The sequence below is a fragment of the Vicugna pacos genome, chromosome 14 (assembly GCF_048564905.1).
Source record: "Vicugna pacos chromosome 14, VicPac4, whole genome shotgun sequence".
NCBI lineage: Eukaryota > Metazoa > Chordata > Mammalia > Artiodactyla > Camelidae > Vicugna > Vicugna pacos.
Genome location: NC_133000.1, coordinates 62,874,058 through 62,894,236, shown reverse-complemented (window position 1 = coordinate 62,894,236; position 20,179 = coordinate 62,874,058). Strand labels below are relative to the sequence as shown.

General features: G+C 40.4%; 1 protein-coding gene across 1 annotated transcript in view; it reads right to left on the bottom strand.

Annotated features, from left to right (window-relative positions):
• Positions 1–5,488: 5,488 nt before the first annotated feature.
• Positions 5,489–20,179, bottom strand: part of RAP2A (RAP2A, member of RAS oncogene family) — a 36,745-nt gene continuing 22,054 nt past the window's right edge. Inside the window, exon 2 of the mRNA XM_015242759.3 lies at positions 5,489–9,307. Coding sequence (XP_015098245.2) covers positions 9,070–9,307 — 238 coding nt within the window. The 3' untranslated portion in view covers positions 5,489–9,069. The remainder of the gene's footprint in view (positions 9,308–20,179) is intronic.

The following is a 20,179-nucleotide window of genomic DNA, read 5'->3' as shown; positions in this document are numbered from 1 at the left end:
CTTGCTCACACCCCTCTCCTGCTTTCTCACTTGCCTGCTAGGATGAAGCCAGCAGCAGGCAGCCTTCAGTCAACAGCCAGTAAGGAAGCGAGGTCCTCAGTCTGACAGCCCGAGGGAAACTGAGTCCTGCCAACAACCGCTGTGGGAGCTTGGAGTGGATCCACCTCAAATTCAGCCTCAAGATGACTACAAGCCCAGCCCAAAGCCTGACTGCAGCCTTGTGTGTGAGTGACCACTCATGCCTGGATGCCTGACTCCCAGAAACTGTGAGATAATAAGTATTTGCTGCATTAAGCCACTAAGTTGGGGGGGGGGCGCATTTGTTACACAGCAATAGTAACTTACACAGAGTGCACAAATGAACTGAAAGGCAGTGAGTCATGATGCAAACAAAATTAAGTGAGGGAAAAAGGAATTCGAACTCTGCTTACAGAAGGTGTTGTGGGCTCTGGTGGAGGATAGGCTGTCCTTCCACCTTATTTGTCTGCACTGGCCATCTCTCTCTACCTCTCTCCGGAGGAGGTCAGCTGGTGGAGGATGGGCCAGTTAAGCCCCCTTTAAGCCACACTAGCTGGCTGCCTAGATGGCCCCCTCCAGAATAAGGGCCAGGGTCTCCCTGCCCTTCTTCCTTCTCCCTTATGAAATGAGGTGAGTCTGGAGGAAGCTCCCCAATGAGCATCCGCTGCCTGGAAGCCCTCCTCCCATCTTCCCATCCTCCCATCAGGACTGGGTGGACAGCCAGGGGACCATCTTGCTAGACATCAGAGCAAACTGGCTTTTTCCCTTTTGGTTCTTCACACCAGCAGAGGTGCTTTGGCCTTTTCTTTCCCTGGCAGGGGCAAGATTCAGCAGTCAGATTCAGGCTCCAAGATGGAAGTAGACAGAGGTCTTTGGTTTGCTTCTCATTCTAGGTTCCTATGGTGACCCAAGTCTGTGGGGCTCGTCAGTGTACCAGTGTCTTGCACTGCAGCTTTACAAGGAAACCTCCAGCAAGTAACTGCCATTCTCTCGCACTGATGTTTTAGGGGCTGTGTGTGTGTGATCATGTGAGGGTGGGTACACATGAGCTTACACCTCCCTCGGGGTGACACGGATTCAGGGATTCTTGGATATTTTGACCAATGCTTTCATAATGGTACCCCCAACTCATCATTTCCTGACATGGGCCAAGGTCAAGGAGATGGTGAGTCACATGCAACACGGTGGGTGCCGTGGTGTGGGACCAGACTGCTGCTAATGAGACTCTGTTGTGAGTTGGCCTAGGAGTAGAAATAGACACTGGGCAGTGTAGGCTTTAGGGAGAAAACTGTCATTATTTCAGATGACTTCTTTTCTTTTGGTTTTACCTTCTGCCTTCTTCTTGCCTTTCTTAAAAAGGTAAGCTCTGAGGGCCGAGCTTAAGTATGGGTCTGAGGAAAGTGGACAGAGAGCACGGTGTCTCTTCTCTGTCTCAAGACCGGATTTCTCAGGTTCTAACTGACCCAGGCCCCTCACCTGGACAGAGTCCCCACAGCAAGGGTTGTAGGGCAAATATCTAATTGCATTATTTCCCTAATTTTGCTCCAGAATGTGCTACATATATTATATGAAGAAAGTATCCTGAGGTCAGGATAGTTTTTGAAACATTAGTGGAATTTTTCTGAGTCTTTTCCAAGAAATGAGCTCTATTATGCAGGGCTTTCCAAACTTACTTGACTCTAGAATCATTTTCTGCAAAACATCTCATGGTATGAGACCTCTTCAGAACACATTTGGGGTAAAACTTACCCTAAGAAAGAAACGATGCCCATCTGCTGGAACATCCCACTGGCAGATCTCCCCCTGGAACCTGGACTCAGATTCTAGGTCATGACTTTTCCACTTTCTTCCCACACAGATGTAAGAATAAATGAAGCCCCTGGCTGCTTTGGTTCACACTTGTTTATTTCCTGTCTAACTCAGATTTTGTGACTCTCTTCACAGAAATTTTATTATCTTTTCTCGAATAATATATAATTTCTTGGTGTTAGTTGCTCTCCACTAAATGATTTATTATAAAGATATGATATATAAATACATATACAATTAAATACTACTCAGTCATACAAAAGAATGAAATAACGCCACCTGTAGCAACATGGATGGACCCAGAGATTATCATACTAAGTGAGAAAGAGAAAGTCAGACAGAGAAAGACACATACCAGATATCACTCATACGTGGAATCTAAAAAAATGATACAAGTGAACTTATTTACACAACAGAAAGACATAGAAAATAACCTTATGGTTACCAAAGGGGAAAGTGAAGGGAGGCATAAATGAGGAGTTTGGGATTAGCAGATACAAACTATTATATATAAAACAGATAAACAACAAGGTCCTACTGTGTAACATTCAATAGCCTGTAATAACTTACAGTGAAAAAGAGTACGAAAAAGAATATATATATACGTATAACCGAATCACTATGCTGTACACCAGAAACTAACAGAACATTGTAAGTCAACTAAACTGCAAAAATAAATAAATAAAACCAATAGCGTGAGGCCACAAAACAGACCAAAAAAACAATGATTTATTTCAATCGCTCTAAGTATATGTGAATCTCTCATTTTGTAGGAGGGTCTCAGAAAATAACCTTCCAATCCTGATTATCTTTAACTATAAATTTCACCAAGACCCCAGAATGTCTAATAGTTAAGCCACGGCACAGACCTAGCATTTATTCTTCTGTGCAGTATCGATACGTAGATCCCTCTGCTCCCCTCCTTAGTGTTGCTAGTGTCCCTCAGTTAGCCCAGTGCCCCCACTGCCCACTCTCCAGGAGCTAGCCCCGCGCAGATCCTACCGTTGGCTTGAACGCTTCCTTAGGAAGTAGACACGCTCTCACAGCAGAACTCCTGGGGCCCTGATGTACTGCCATTTATCCCCACCCATCACACAGACTCAAGTTCCCAGGGTGAAAGAGCAAAGGCTGGTCGCGTTGGCTTTGGAAGGAAAGAACATGCCAGCCGCAGTCTCTGTGGACTGTGCCCAGAGCCTCAGCTTGTCCTGGGTTACTGGCGCCCTGGCATGGAAAAGTAGGAAAGGTCCAAATGAATTAATTCCTGCCAGTAGGCTAATTCTTACCTGCCTTGAGTTAAAGGGAAAGGCAAGGAGAGAAGACTAGTGCTAGAGACTGAATGTTTCTGTCCTCTCAAAATTCACACGTTGAAATTCAATCCCTAATGTGATGGATTAGGAGGTGAGGCCCTTGGGAGGTGATTAGGTCATGAGGGTGGAGTCCTCGTGAGTGGGACTAGTGCCCCGATGAAAGAGACCTCAGGGAGCAGCCTTCTCCCTTCTGCCATGTGAGGTTACAGTGAAGCCAGCAGCCTGCAAGGTGGAAGTGGGCCCTCACCGGACACCAAGTCTGCCAGAGTCTTGATATTGGACTCTGAAGTTTCCATAAGTGTGAGAAATAGCTGTTTGCTGTATAAGCCATCCAGTCGATGGTATTTGTTATGGCAGCCTGAATGGACCAAGATAATGAAGACACCTTTGATATCACGGATTTTGTGTATGTACCTGTGTATTGCCGTACCATGCTAGATGTACGGGTAACCCTCAGCGAGTAACAGGTGAATGAGCCTGGAATGCGTAAATACCATTTAAGGAAAAGGAAAACAAACACAAAAACAGTGGAGGAAAAGCAATTTAAAATGAGAAGAGTTTACATCTCAACTCTGCCATTTTTATTAGTTGAGTGACCATGGGTGATTCATTTTTAGTATTTAGAGTCAGTTTTTATAAGCAACATGGGGTTATTTATCCTTCTCCTTAGATGTGTATTGTGTATCTGCTTATCTGTACATGCAGAGAAAGATGTCTGGAATGTATTACATCAAATGTTAACACGATTGTTTTGGGAATTTGGAAATTGGGTAGCTTTTCCCTTTATTTGTTGTATTTTTCACTAAAACCTGATTTTTTAATGGTAAAATTGTAAAGCACACCCCAAGTACTGTCAATGTAAAATTGTAATCATATGACACATTAATGAAATCTTTGATACTTCTGAGTTTTTGAACTAGGAAGATCTTTTAAAAACTCCCATAAACCAAGTATCACTCTTTCAGTTTCTTTTTTCCTACTCTGTGTGTACTAAATAGGTCTTCATACTTAATTTTTCCAGCAGGTAGTGTTCTAACCTTTCCTTCACTAACTAAGCTTGGAAGAATCCTTAGAAGGTAACATGGAGACTACCGCTCTAAGACAATATTGAGACAAATAACACATCACCTTACCTGGAAGAGCAGCAGATCTTTTAAAACCTAATACTTCAAAAGAAAAAACAGAAAACAAAAATCAGGAAAAAAAAGTTAATACAGAAAAATGTAAAACCAGTTTAAGTTATCCATTTAACAAATGAAGTGCCACTATATTTTATTCAAAGTTACATGGAACCACAGATACTTAAGAAACAAGAGGTCAGCAGCCTTTTTAGAAAGTTTGTGACAATTTTCTCTGCTTCACAGGTCCCAGAGGTCAGGCAGGTTCCCAACTGGTGGCACGTTATTCCTTCAGCTGTTTATGCTTTTATTCATGGACTTCTAACAATCAATAAACTGTACAACTTGGGAGAATTTCCAAATACTATTTTTCAGCCACAGAGAAATTCTCCCAATTGAAATTAGAATTTGGCATGTCTGACTATTTCACAAATGCTTCAAATGAGATTACGAAGCTAACCAGCAGATACTTATTTATTATACTAAAAGACAGGCACATGTTCCTTTAAATATTTGAGATTCTGTCTACAGTGTCTCTGTTATATTCATTCAAATTATTCTTATATTCTGAAACAATAAGGCTTCTAAACTGGTGGAATGTTGCCAGGGGATTTCAACAGAGTTTGAAGGCAACATCACCAAAAGGCATAGTTTAAATTGGCTTAGGGAATGAATGGGCCCCTTATCAGAGCAGCTGAAGGCTGTATATAATTAACAGCATCTGTCGACATGCACAGGGCCCGCAGAGAGAGCAGGCAGGCCCCACAGCTCTACTGACAACCACCACCAGCTCTGGAACCTTAAAATCCACAAGACCTAAACAAAAAGACAGCCCTAAGCCATCACTAGATGGACACTGATACATTTTAGAGATACTAGCAGGACCATAAAGCAACTGCTAATTAACGTTAATTATTCAGAATTCAGAACAATTCTGTGAGTGTGAACACTGAAATTTCAAACTAGCCAGCTATCATCAAAAATATAAAATACTATTTATGAAGTTTATATTTGTAATTACTGATTTAAAAAATCTTTCTTATGTTAATTTAATTTTTAGAGTATGAAAATGATCTACTAACCTCGCTTTTTAAATGATGAATTCTCAATTTAATTCAGCTTCAATATTTCTGTAAGAAGAGTATTCAATTCGTTTTTTAGTTTTTCTAAAAAATATATATTAAATACATTTCACTCTTAAACATGTACAAAACAACAATGAAAATCCAGAGGAAATTTCATTAAATAAATTTATTTGTTAAAATAATTTAACTCCAAATACAACTGTTGAATTTGCATCGAGTTATAACTACAATTCATGTTTTAACTGAAATGTCAAGGTTTAACAACTGACATTGTTACAAAACAATAAACTGTTGTTCAATTTTAAATGGTCAGTTGTATTAGAGCTCAACAATTAACTGTGAACTATATTTATCTCTGGGAAACCCCAAATCAATAAGGGTAAGTCTGTTTCCAAAACCCACTGCAGTCATTCTTGAAACCCTGATCAAGATTTGACAGATGCACAATGACACGTTAATTAAAAAAAAAAAAAAGACCCCCATAGTCTTTAACATCTGATTGGCTAAGGAGACAATTAAAGCTTACCCAAGTGCTAGTACAAGACTGAGAAGAACAAAAAACTAAAAAGCGAAACAAACAGACAAAAAAAACAATGGCAACAAGCAAAATCAGCACTTTCATATTCATACATATAGACACCATTCCCACTGGACAACTCTTGAAAAACAAACGGCAGACATCCTTAGGCAACATTTCTTTGTATAGAAAAGCAAGTATCAGTAGTTTTACCACAGAAAAGTGATGGCATCTGCAGCGATTCGAGTCAAAAGTTCAGTCCTATTTCTACAAACCAAAGGAGAAAATCATCAAAGCACCTTTCAATAGTTCAAGAAAGATTTTATGTAATACTTCTGATCAGATGCTGGCTTGTTTTGTGTTAAGTTGAACAAAAGGAAAAGGCAATGGTTACCATCACTATCACAGCTTAAAAGAACCAAAAAAAGTTGCAACATAAAAGAAACAAACTTTTAAAAATGCTGCCTTTGTGTAAAAGTGAACCAAGACAAAACAAAAAAACAAAAGAAAACCTTGTCACAATAGCTAAAGAAAAAGTGGGTCTTTGGATCAAACCATAACATTTTTAAGGCATGTTAGAAAAACGTTCACTTATCTAGTTGCTAGTCTGATCAGGGCAGAAAATAAACAGTGACACGAGGTCACCAACTTTTAGCCACTATCATTTCATGTGCCAACAAATTGAATCTTCCTGTTCTCAGGTTTTGTGTTAACATCTCAACAAACACATTCACTCACGCTGAGTTATAGTCACACCAGATGGAAAACCAACAGTGAGAGCACATGAGGGTTTCCACGTCTCTGGGTATTTTTGATGCTTTGTCACTAAATACGTAGGGCTGTGTGGAAGCACGGACCAGGCAGCCAAATCAGTTATTATTAACATCTTTACAGTAAAAAAACACCTTAACTGTCTGACACAAACACTTCTAACTAAAACCCCAATTTTAGGTCATCTTTTCCGCTTGGTTTTGCCATACCTTTCGTATTATTTAACTTATTTTTCTTCCCTGCATAGCAATCCACAATGTAGAACTGTAGAATCTTTATAGATGTTTCCAGTATATAATCTTAGTTGTCATAAATTGCTATTAAATATGGAATTCTAAAAAAAAGAATCATTCTGAGAGGTTAGAGGCTTCAGAACTCAAACAATGCACTAACAAATATTTCTATTTCAGTTGATGAAATCGTACTTCTTGAATCTTTGATTAACCACCTTTTGCACGATGCAGTTTGTTTCAACAAGACTGGTTAGAACTTTCTGTCCTATAAACAAGGTGCTCCATAATCAGGGGTTATATAAAAACTACATTAAAGAACGCAAATATTCATGATTCAAAGGCTTTTGACCACCAAGGCCTGGTTTTACCCAAATTATCTGTTTTCTCATCTATGAAAAGTACTAGCTAACTTTTTTCTCTCTTCCAAAACTTAATGCCAGTTTACTAAACATGTGGGGGGCTACTGTTGATTTCAATAATGTATAAAAAAACACTTAAATAATTTAAGAGAAAAAAAAGTTTTTGATACACTATGTTCTGCAGTACAGACTCTCAGTATAGGCAATTATCTCTGACTTGTGCCAAATTCTTAGGAACAATAAACACACATGCACACGCAGACACTCTTCACTCAGTTACACACGTAAGACCAGAGGTTACTTGCACAAGAGTGTGAAACCAATGAAATGTGGGGCGGTACGTAGATCACAGGCTCAGTGATATTGCAGATCTGAAGGCCAAATTCATCTCCAGAGCATCAGCTCAAGATACTCTCCTTAGCACTTCTAACGCTGAGGTTAGTCCAAAACCCTCCTGCACTTGATTGTAAAACTTACGAATAGGTTTTTCCTGTGCCATTAGTCATGCAAATGATATAAATACTTTACGGCTCTGAAAGCCAAAAATGTCAGGACTTGAGCACCTTTTCAAAGCAAAATATTCACTCTAGCTTTATTTGCCACTTCAGTAATCAGGGCAAAATTGTTATAAGAAAATCTTTCTATAATTCTCCAGGAAAATTAAAGATAAAAGGCTTTTTTTGTGTGTGTCTCTTACCTTCCACCCTATAATTTATGTTCTGCCTTGAAGCCCACATTATTTCACATGGTTATTCAATTTTTTAAACGCCTGCAATAAAGCTCTGCTATAGCAAACTTGATTTCGAAAGCAGGTTAGCCAAGAATCACACCACAACCACAGCCCTTAAAGGCAAGAAGGAATCTGCTGCTTTAAGGAGCATAAAAATGCAAGATGTCTTTACTGTCCTGTGAGGTTTCTGCAAACGGGAACGTGTGGATGCAAATGGCTTCGTTTTCCTTACGTGATGGTACTAGTTAATCTACCAGAACGCTTCCTGTTAGTAAGGCTACGCAATCTCTCTCCATCACAGTTGTCTCCTTCTTGTTCAGTAAAGTGATAAAGACCAGCCCTGCTTGGTTAAGAGAGGGTGGGTTTGGGGTTTTAACTCGGATCAAACCCTTGTTTCAAGAGTCTCCGTCTTCTGGGCAGAGCAGGTGATAACACATTCTAACGCCAGGTTGTATTGTTACACACCCTGTTCTGACTTTTGCTCTACCAAGGACGGATGTGTGCGTTAGTTCCGTGTCACAAATGAGGATAGCATCTACAATTAAGCATCGATTTTGAAAAACAGAAATGTGTCAGCTGAGCAAAGAATCTCTCCCTGTAACGCTGCCGGCGGGTCAGCTGTTGTTCTCGCACTTGACGCAACACGTTGGTTAGAAGCGCTGTCTCAGTTCCTGAAATTCAGTACTCTCGTAGGAAAATATTTCTCCTTTACTTATCTCTCTTTTTTTTTTTCAAAGACGACAAAATATTTCAATTGTAAGTGGTCACGGGCATTCTTCTAGTTTCTCTCCCATGATTATGTTTAACATCTACAACAGTGGCTTCGGTCAACTCAGTGACGATGCCAGCGTAGCTTTCCAAGGAGATCACCCTGTCGACGGACTGGCTAGGCCTGGAGTTGCAGGTGCCTAGAGAAGACTGAGGACAATGGTGACAATGGGAGTTACTGGACCCAAATGTTACTCAGAGATATCAACTGACAACCACGGCTCAACTTGGGGCAAGCGCTGCGGCTTCACTGCAGACCGGCCCCCACATCCTGCAGGCTCGCAGTGGAGCAGACGAGGTGCGCATGGCCAGTGGTCAGGGGCGGCTGGGGACCAGGACGGCCCGATGTCACCGCTATTGTATGTTACATGCAGAACAGCATGGGTCGTCCTTGTCGGGCTGTGCCGCATAGTTCATCTGCCTCACGATCTCAGCAAAGAGCTCGTCCACCATCGTCTTGCTCTTCGCCGAGGTTTCCATGAAGGGGCAGCCCCACTCTTCGGCAAGGGCTCTGCCTTCGTTGGATGACACTTCTCTCTCGCTTTCCAGGTCCACTTTGTTCCCGACCAAGATGACTGGCACTTTCTCATACCTACGAGAGAATAAACCAAACACAGACGTGTTGGAGAAGTGAGCGCAAAGTTAAACAGCTCAAAGGTGTCTTCTCATTTCCCCCCTATATTCTACCACCAATATTCTCTTCAGTTGCGTGAAGCATTATTTGCTCCAGTTGGCGTGACATCTGCCTGAAGGCACTGAGAGGCAGCTCTCAACGTGGATCACAAATGGGTTTTTCCAAATGATGTTTTTAATTAATCAATTATACATCTTTTAAAATCAATTTACCTTCCCAGACCTACTTGGAAAATTATTCTCAGAATCTCAGAATAAATCCCCTTAGATGGATTAACTTAAACTTTTTTCACTGTTAAGAGATGCTTACTCAAAATCTCAGTTGATGAGGTAACAGCTGTACTGAGTAAACAAATAATTTAATTTTATCTAATTTCAGCATTTCACTACACTCTGAAAGTATCCAAAATGGATCACATCCTAATGGTTCCTAAATGAGAAAAAAGCTAGCAGACAACATTAGGGTGGGACCCACCAAATATGGCTAGACTCTATCCCTTTATAAACTGCAACAGATCAGCCTGCTGAGACAATTACTGGTGTTTTTCAACATGTCAAGGATTAAACCTCTCAATCATTAGCTTTATCTGATGTCATCTCTTCTTTCCCTTCCTAACTAGAGTCGGTGTGCTATAGGCTAAATGTGTGTCCCTTCGAAATTCGTATGTTGAAACCCAGTCCCCAGCGTGATGGTACTGAGACCAGGCTTTGGGAAGTGACCAGGTCACGAATGGGCTCAGTGCCCTTACAAGAGAGGCCCCAGAGAGCTCTTGTCCCTACAGCCAAGTGAAGGCACAAGGAAAAGATGACAGGCCATGAATTAGGGAAGCGGGCCCTCACCAGACAGTCCGAGCCTTGATCTCGGACTCTCCAGCCTCCCGAACTGTGAAGAGGAAGTTTCTACTGTGTGAGCCATGCTGTCTATGGTCTTTCTGTTACAGCAGCCAGATGACTAAGACAAGGTGCCAATGAGTAAACGTGTTTGGAAAAAGCTAAACTAACAGAAAACAAATAATATGCAAAGAACAAAGAAAAGAGGTCCCAAATCGTTTTGGTACCTAAAGATGATTCCTTCTACCACGTTACTCGTGGTGTAAAGACACGTGGTGTGACTGTGCACATTTATTTACTATTCTTGGTTATGTTTGTTCTAAGTAATGCTGCTAATACAGTTTCCTAAGGCTGTCATTTTTACTTAATACATCATTTTAAAAGCTTTTTGTGATTTGAGTATAGATCAATATGTGTGTCTGTGTGTTTGTACTTTCCCCTAAGCAGAATGTCTCTCTAACTTATAAAGGCAACAAACTGCAGAACTGCCCACAGGTGATAACAGAGGTGACTGGGCGCAGCTAACCTGTTAGAAGAGACACTACACAGTCAGGATTTACTGAGGCAGGACTCGAACAGCCTCAGGAGCCTGAGTAACAGGTCGGTAGTTAATGGGAAGGACAGTACTTCCACGATTTCATCATCCTGTCAAGATGGTTCTCTCTACTCACCCGAACTTACAGAGCAAACTAAATTTCCAACAGTCTCACTTTTCCTCTTTGGCACAAGATCAAATGGAGAATGGTCTCAACAAGAGGGCACAGCCCAGACGGTGAGCCACTTAGCAACCTGAGACCTACAGACAACTTAAAAATGAGTGGGGATAACAAGATCTGCATATTATTACTTTGCAGGAAATGGATGTGGACAATTCCAGCTTACACCGAAGGACTTTACATGCACTCACTGTGTATCGACTGCACTTTCTGGTCTCAGATCATACTGAGAGCTGTGAACATATGACCCAAGAGCTTTTCACATCTTCTGGGGCCCTTACATACAATTTCATGTACATCCTTGGCCTCTGGGAGGACAAACAGCAGTGAGGATGAAGCTGCACACAGACTATAAATCAGCTGCTTCACAGACAAGCCCTCTTGGCCTGCTGTACAGAGAAGCTGGCAGGGAGCTGACACTGCCAGTCGTGTCGGGACAAAGTCGTTTCCTAATCTATTTTACTTGCAAAGATGTAACTGCATGTGTTCGTTTTCCTTGTGAGAAGAAATACATCACTGTGTGCTTTAAAATGCTTTGTTTGGCAGCAAAGTAACATGAACATTAATACAATTTAGTAAAATTTATTGATTGAATTTAATTAAGGGGAAAATTAATTCCAATCTGTTTACAATACCTAATAATAAAAAGGAAAGTGATAAGACATAATTTTCTATCATTAGTCAAGCAATACATATTTTAAGGAATATTTTTCAGTTTAAATACAGTATCATATCATGTTTTATATGTAAAGAAATACGTCTTGTGCTTTTAATTAAAAACTACAAATACATGGATTTTCAAAACGTGCAAAAAACCCCAAATCATTCACAGCTGCAGGATATACTGAATCAAGACTCTGAATACATCTTACCAACAGATTCTCAAAAGGGCAACCAGAACACTGCAAACATTGGTCCACGTGCAACAGCATTTAACAACTGTTAAATGAAGATGTCAGTGTAGTATCAGAGACCTTGTCCATCACATCACACACTGAACTGTCAGTGGTCTTTCCTAAAAACCAAGACACTAAAGATGATGGAGAAATTCAGATTAATATCCTCAGAAGACTTAAAAAGACTGAACAAGATGTTCAGAAAAAAAAGGTATTGTGTACACTTCAGGATCCCAGACGGTGATAAATTCTGTGTCTCGTTCTGTGAGCATTAATATTTGAGACAGGATTTGGAGGCCCAGCTTCCTGTCCCGCCACTGAGAGGCTGCAAGACTGAGCAAATCATTTACTTTTACCCGCCTATATTTCATTTCCTCGTCAGTGAAAAAGGAGTAAGAATATCCGTTCCCACTTAACGCGTAAGGTTCCTATAAAGGTTGCATGAGATAATCTAGAAAAAACCCAGGGCTGGATAAATGTGGAGTGGTGTTCTCCCCTCTCCTGCCCACGGATATGAGACCACGGGCTCAGTTAAGTGTTAAGAAGTAGGAGGAACTGATGGAGGGAGGTGAGGAGCTCCGGGGTGGGGCCGAACCAACAGGGGTGGTGGTGACGTGGGGGAAGAGGCAGGCGAAAGAGAAAGAGATGGAGTCAAAGGGATACAGCAGCCCCTGATGTCAGCCTCTCCTGCTCTAGTGCCCCATGCTGGGAACCATCACAACAGGAAAAGCAGAAAAGCCTTCTCCAGACGTGGATATCTGGGGAAAGGGGATCTGAGAAGGTGCTGGGTTGGGAAGACAGAATCAGTCGTTTACATGCAGGGAAGATTTGGAAAAAACTGGGTCCTCCTTAAGGAAAAGAAAAGAAGCAAAGGATTAGGCTGACAGACTAGAGGAGGGCGTGAGGAAACCTGTCTTGCTCTCTGCTGTAGTAATATGATGTATTAATAGACAAGCAAACAAACGCCCAGACCAGGACTTCTGTTCCAGGAGACTGCCTCTCGCTAGTACTGCAAATTTAGAAAATGAACGTAATCTCCTGGTTCTTCAGTTTCTTGAACTATAAAATGAGCTGGATTAGACAATTCCTAAGGGGTTGTTAAGCTCCGAAGTCGAAAGTCAGAACAGACACGGTGGATCACTCCCTAGCCGACACGGTACGCATACGGAGTCAGGCCAAATGCAGAGGAAACTCATCGATCGGTTCTGTGGGGCCAAGACACTAGGCAACAGAATTCCGACTCCGCCGCAGACAGGCACCGCCAGCGCACTCTGCCTTCCAGGAAGGCGACGATGCGCTCGGGACGGGACGCGGGTGATTCCATTTCACTAACAATACTGTTCAAACACAAAAATGTGGGATGATTTTAGCTATGCAAGCACCGAAGATGCTACTGAAAACTGCCTGTTGCTGCATAAATAACTAATGATAACCAGCGCGTATACATTTATTCACTTAACAGATGTTTATTTGATAAGAGCCTACTAGGTGCTAGATACTATTCTAGGCACTTAGGATACATCAATGAACAAAACAAAGAGGAGGAGACAGTCATCGACAATGAACCTAAGTAAGTAAATGATTGGTTTACTAAATGGTGGTAAGTGCAATGGGAAAAAAGACACAGAACAGGAAGGGGGTTGGGAGCACAGGTGCAATCTTAAATCAGACAAGCAGGGGCAGCCTCGTTGGGATGGTGGCAGTGAGCAGAGACGAGAAGGGAGTGAGGGCGTTTGCCAAGCAGGCATCTGGGGAAGAGCGTTCCAGGCAGGACAGGGACCAGGCAGTGTGAAAGCTGGTGGAAGCGTGCGTGGTGGTTGGAGGAAAAGCAAAGGGCCCACGGGGGTCCATCTGTAGAACCTCCTGCTGCTCCTGCAGCCAGAAACCCTGCAGCACAGGACACTTGTTCATTTGAGACTAAACGGAACTTCGGAACCTGGGTGGCAGAAGGGGCCTCAGAAGACAAAAACAAGACATCTACGACAGGGCCAACGGGACTATTTAGGAGGACGAGGCGCCGGGTTAGCAGGTGACGGCAGTGCCTTCATTTCATGCTCTATATTTATTAATCGTTTTGTGAGTTGTCTCCATCTTTTCCCTTTTTCAAACACATCATTTGGGAATGAATTTGAAGATGCAAAATTTCAGAAATATTTATGTATTATTGTTAACCTGATCATGAGTGGGGTACCACTTTGTCCACATCTTAAACATCAGCTGATGTCTCATCACCTTTGGCATATCTTCCCCTGGTATTTCCTTCAAGAGCATGGCCACGGTCACGCTGTGGATTCTGCAGCTCAAATAATTTTATTTTTGTTTATTGTCTGTGAACTAGCACTTGTTTTTATTAACATGAATCTTCACGTTGTTTACTGTATTCATGAGCATGATTACATAATGTACTAATAAATAAAACTAGTTCTTTTAAGCAGGTCTGCTTAATGCATTGAATGGAAACAGGAGAAATCCTGGCTTGAGCATCACTGAGCTGTGGAATATTGATGGGCTTCTCAGGGAGGCAGCTTTGTAAATACGCATAGTTCAAAAGCATTTGGTGTTTACCAATGGCCTTTATGTAATGGTCCTTTTTTGGTAACTGTCCTGATGTGTGTATACGTGTATTTTATTCTAGTTGTGTCTAAACTTGGCTGTTCACCAAAATAACGTGAGAATCAAAAAACACTGATTCCCAGGACCAACTCCAGAGCTACCGAATCTGAATTTGTGGGACCAGCGCCTATTAAAAAATATGTATTGATATCTTTAAGTTCTGAAGACTAACTATGAGGTTCAGCAGGGTTAAGGAATACTAACCTAATCTACTACTTTGTGACCCCACAATATTGTATGTGTATAATTCATGGTTTTATACTGTGGCAAGTGCAGGATGGATTTCTTCTTCCTTTCATTTATTCACCGAGCACTGGCTGTGGACAGGTACCGTGACACTCAGTTCCTTTAACTTCCTTCTGAGGACATGGTATTGTAGTATATTAAAAGAAGGCCACGCTTCACATGAATTTTATCATGCTGTTCTCTTCTTTGTCACTTTTCACAAGCAGGTAGAAATATAATTTTCTTTGAATTCAGCAATGAGAATCAGAAATATTTTTACTTACGAGGCTCCCTTGTTCAACCTTCCACCCATTGTTAAAAATCTCATCTGCTGTGAGTCTCAAGGCAAAATGTCAAAACACCTGATGCTTCAGTCATTTCCATGACAACCTTACCAAATGGCTCTATTTGAACATCTTCCATGATGTGGAACTCACGTCTCAGGCAACCCACTCTGTCCTTTCTGTCAGTTCTGCTAAATGTGAGTGTTAAAACGTTTATCCCTGTCTAATGAGCTGTGATCTCTAACACTTGTCCCTCCTTCTCACAGGTTCTAGTTTTCACCCTTGAGATTTCTATATGAAATCTTTTTTCCAAAATGAAAATAGGTTTTCTTTTCCCCTCCTTGCTTAAATTAAATAAGTAATACATAGTGATTTTTAAAAATCCATGGCAATATTTAAATAGGTGAAGAGGAAAATGAAAACTATTTTTAATCTCACCTCCATGAGAATAAATGCTATGACTATTTTGGCATAGATCATTTCAGACTATTTTCCTACAGATGTCCATATAAATATAGATTTTTATAAAAGGAGATTATACCAATTATATTTTGTAGCTTTGATTTTCACTTAGTATCATGGAGTTTGCCATTTCAATGAGTGACATATTATATTAATGGCTAAGTAGTATTCTATATTCTATATTATAGAGTGTATACTATGAATGTACCATGATTTAATCACTCCTTCCCCATCAACTTCCCCTCCACTCATTTTTTTTTCACTCACAATCAGCAATCTGATGAACTACCCCTAGAAGTGTAACTTCCTTCTCAAAGGTGTGCATAATGCTGCAGAATGAACACATGTGTCTGTCTGGCATACCCTTTGAACCAGAAAAAAATTACATTTCTAGATTAGTTCACCAGATTGCTCTGAACACATATACAGTCTCAAATGACACCTAGAAATTTATACTACAGCCAATGGTGCTTAAGAATGCCTGCTCCCCTCCACCCCAGGACTGATATTTTTAATCTTTCAATAAAGTATTATGGCAGTTCTGAAGAAAGAGAATGGATTTTGGTTAGGAGTTGAAGGCTCCCGCCACAGCTTGCTAGCATGAGACATCAATACTTCCAGTAAGGATGGAAAACGTAAGCTAAATAAGGCTCCCCTCTTCCTCTAAACTGACTTGCTCTGAAATGACTAAATCTTTCATCTTAAAAGGGTATGTCTGGTAATTTAGCTTGAATAATGAAAGGAAACCACAATCCTCTGCTGCAACCTTCTCTTGGTTTCAGAACAGAGAAAAATGTGTAAATGTAATATAAAAATTAAATAAGGCCAGTAACGATACTAAAAAGGTATTCAAAGCTAGCAGGGATACTCCACACTGATGCAAATAAAAATAATCAACTTTTATAGAAATTAAGAGCTGACATTATAAAAAGAACAGTTTAATTGTGAGGGACCAATTGATTATGACAATGCAACTCAAGCATTTTAAATGTTGTATTAAGAAGCCATTTGAGGGAGAAATTTTTTGTAAAAGACACATCTGATAAAGGACTGTTATCCAAACTATACAAGGAAGTCTTAAAGCTCAACAATAAGAAACAAACAATCTGATTAAAACTTGGGGCCAAAGACCTGAACAGACACCTCACCAAAGAAGATATACAGGTAGCAAATAAGCATGTGAAAAGATGCTCCACATCATATGCTGTCAGAAAAATTCAAATTAAAACAGATACCACCACATCCCTACTATGATGGCCAAAATCCAGAACAGTGACAACACCAGGTGCTGGAGAGGATGTGGAGCAACAGGAATTCTCATTCATTGCTGGTGGGGATGCAAAACGGTACAGCCGCTTGGAAGACAGTTTGGTGGTTTCTTAGAAAACTACACATACTCTTACCACACAATCCAGCAATCTTTGATATTTAACCCTCCAAAGTGAATACTCAAGAATACGTAACATCTGCACATGGTTGCATATAGCAACTTCATTCACATTTGCCAAAACCTGGAAGCAACCAAGATGTCTTTCAGTGGGTGAATGGATAAACTGTGGTCCATCCAGACAATGAAGTATCATTCAGTGTTAAAAAGAAATGGCCTGTCAAGCCATGAAAAGATAGGTAGGAAACTCAAATGCACATTAAGTGAAAGAAACCAATGTGAAATGGCTACGTACTATGTAGTTTCAACTATATGACATTCTGCAAAAGGCAAAACGATGGAGACAGTTAAAAGATCAGTGGTTGCCAGGAGTTGGTGGGAGTAGGGAGCAAGGGATGAATAGGTGGAATACAGAGGATTTTTAGGGCAGTGAAAATACCCTTTATGATACCATAGTGACGGATACATGTTGTTAAACATTTACCCAAATCCACATACTGTACAACACCAAGAGTGTACCAAGATAAACTACTGACTGGATGATTATGATGTGTCAATGTGGGTTCATCAATTTAACCAATGTACCATCCTGGTGGGGGAAGCTGCTGATGGAGGAGGCTACGCATGTGTGGGGTCAGGGGCTGTACAGGAAGCCTCTGTATCTTCCTCTTAATTTTGCTGTGAACCTAAAACTACCCTAAAGAAATAAAGTCTTTTAAAAAGAGCCACTTGAGGACTAGAGTAGCTAAGCTGGCTTCAGTCCATTAAAGTCTTTACATTCCACTGATTACAGATAAAAATGCAGCACAAAATACAAAAAGCAACTACCAAAGAACTTCTGAAAAATAAAGAAAAGCAGGCAGATTGGGTAGGAGGGCCAAAGACCAAGAGAAGACCCATAGGGAGGTTGAGTTCCCTGGTTTTTCTCTTTTCTCTTCTGGCTTAGAGCTGAGGGTGGGCACTTGGTGGTGTTCACACAGCCAAAACTCTGGAAGAAATTCTGTCTTTCTACCCAGAAGATCAGGGTTAAGGGATTCCTGGGAGCTGGAGCGTGTGTGTGGGTGGGAAACCTCCCTTTCTCCTTTCTTTCCCTTTCCCAGCTCACCTGCAGTGGGCCGCTAGCAGAGCTGGGGTGCTGGGCAGCTAGGACTGCATCAGGAATTTCTGGTTAGTGGAACTGAGAAAAGGGTTCCTCAAGGTCCAAGAGGATGAGAGAAATCTCCAGTTGTTTTTCCTTCTCTTTTCTCTGTCCACTTTGCTGGGAAGATGACCCCACTTGTGAGAACTATGCAGCAGTGCAGAAGGTTATCAGACAACTTTATCTGTTAACATTCATAGAACATTCTACTCCATAAAGGCAGAATACATACTCCGGTCAAGTGCACCTGGAACTCACTAAGATAGACCATATTTTTGGCTAAAAAAAAACTGTAACATATGTAAAAGAGCTGAAATGATACAAAATATATTCTCAGACCATAATGGAATTAAACTAGCAACCAATAACAAACCGATATCTAGGAATATTTAGAAACGGAACCATACACTTCTAAATAATCCATGGATCACAGCAGACATCATATAATGATTACAAAACATTTAACTGAATGATAATGAAAGTAGAACATATCAAAATCTGTGGTAGATAAATCAGTGCACAGAGAAAAATTATAGCATTAAATGTTTATATTTGAAAAGAAGAAAGGTCTCAAATCAATGATCTATGCTACTATCTTAAGAAACTAGAAAAAGCAGTACATAAATCCAAATTAAGCATAAGGAAGAAATAATAAGTAATAAAAAAGAAATTGAAAATAGAAAATCAACAAAACTAAAAAATGAGTTCTCTGAAAAGACCAATAAAATTGATAAACTTTCAGCCAGATTGACCAAGAAAAAAAAGATGACACAAATTAACAACATCAGAAAGAGGAAACTTACTACAGACCCTACAGACATTAAAAGAATATGTTCCTGAAACAGAAACTTAAAGATGAAATGCACCAATTCCTTGGAACAATTTGCTTATATGAAGTCATTCATGTTCCCCTTCTCAGGAGGGGACAAGAGCTCTCCGTTATTGATCATATCATATCCAAGCCCCTCTGTTTAGCTTTTTCAGGTATCCAAACTCTAGCCCTTTCTATTTAATTCAACCTTACCTCTTACAACTTACCAAAGACAATCTTCTGTTCTAAATTCTGTCTCCTTGTTCATGATGGTCTTCTAACTATAATGGTCCCCACCAATCAAATTCTAACTACTGTTCAAAGCTTAGGTCAAACTTCATCTCTTTTAAAATCTTCCCTTCCTTTTGTAGATAGCTCATTTGTCTGAACTCTTACTTACATTTTTAATTATTAAGAATTTGGAGCTCACAGGTTTTCATTAACTTATTTCTTGAGTGTCTACTAGGCATTGGGTGAGGGCCTGGAGACGGAAGACAAATAAAATCCTTGGAGCTCAAGTTGAAGGAAACACTACAAACAAACAACCAATGTAACTAAAGATTGTGACAGCTGTTTCAAAGAAAATCAATATTGATTAATACACAGTCACTTGGGCAGGTCAATATTACATGAGGTGATTAAAGAAGGTATTTCTGGGAGATGAAATCTAAGCAGAAAGTTGAAGATTGAGAATTGAGTCAACCATGGAAAAATACCAGGCATCAAACATTTTAGACAGAAAAAAACATAGAAGACAGGCAGTAGAAAAAGTACTAGGCTTATTCAAGGAACAAAAAGGAGATCAGCATGGTTATAGCATAGAGACCAAGGGGACAGAAAAGCATGTGGATGATTGAAGAAGGACTTCTGGCTGCTATTCTAAGAACAGGAGAAAGTCACTGAAGGACTTTCAGCAGGGAAGTTAGGTGGTAAATGTGTTAAGAGATCAATGTGACTAACACACAGACAATGTACACACAACAGTAGCAGGAAGATAGTTAGGAGATGACTGCAGTGTTCCAGGCAAAAGACAACTATAACTTGAACTGGGATGATGGTAATGACAGTGGAAAGAAATAAAGTTTTAAATATTTCAGAGGCAGCACCAACAAAGAGATGATAATAGACTGGTTGAAGAAGACAGCCATAGTGGTTCTGACAAAAAAGAGAAATTAGTAATGATTCATAGGTAAACTATCGCTTATACAAGTATAGTTTTACCTCATAGCTAAGAACCTAAGACCCCAAAGGGAACTACCATACGCCTCCTCGTACCCCGTTTCTAATACACTTGTACTGTGATCATGTTTAAAATCATCTTGGTTATCCAAATCACTACTTCTTACAAAGAAACTTTCAGTATACCATGGAGTTCTTAATAAACTTTAAAAATGATCTCCTCCTCGTTTAAAATTTGATGATGATTTTCCTGTAGAAGTGGCTACTTCCTTTTCCAATTTAAGTTTCA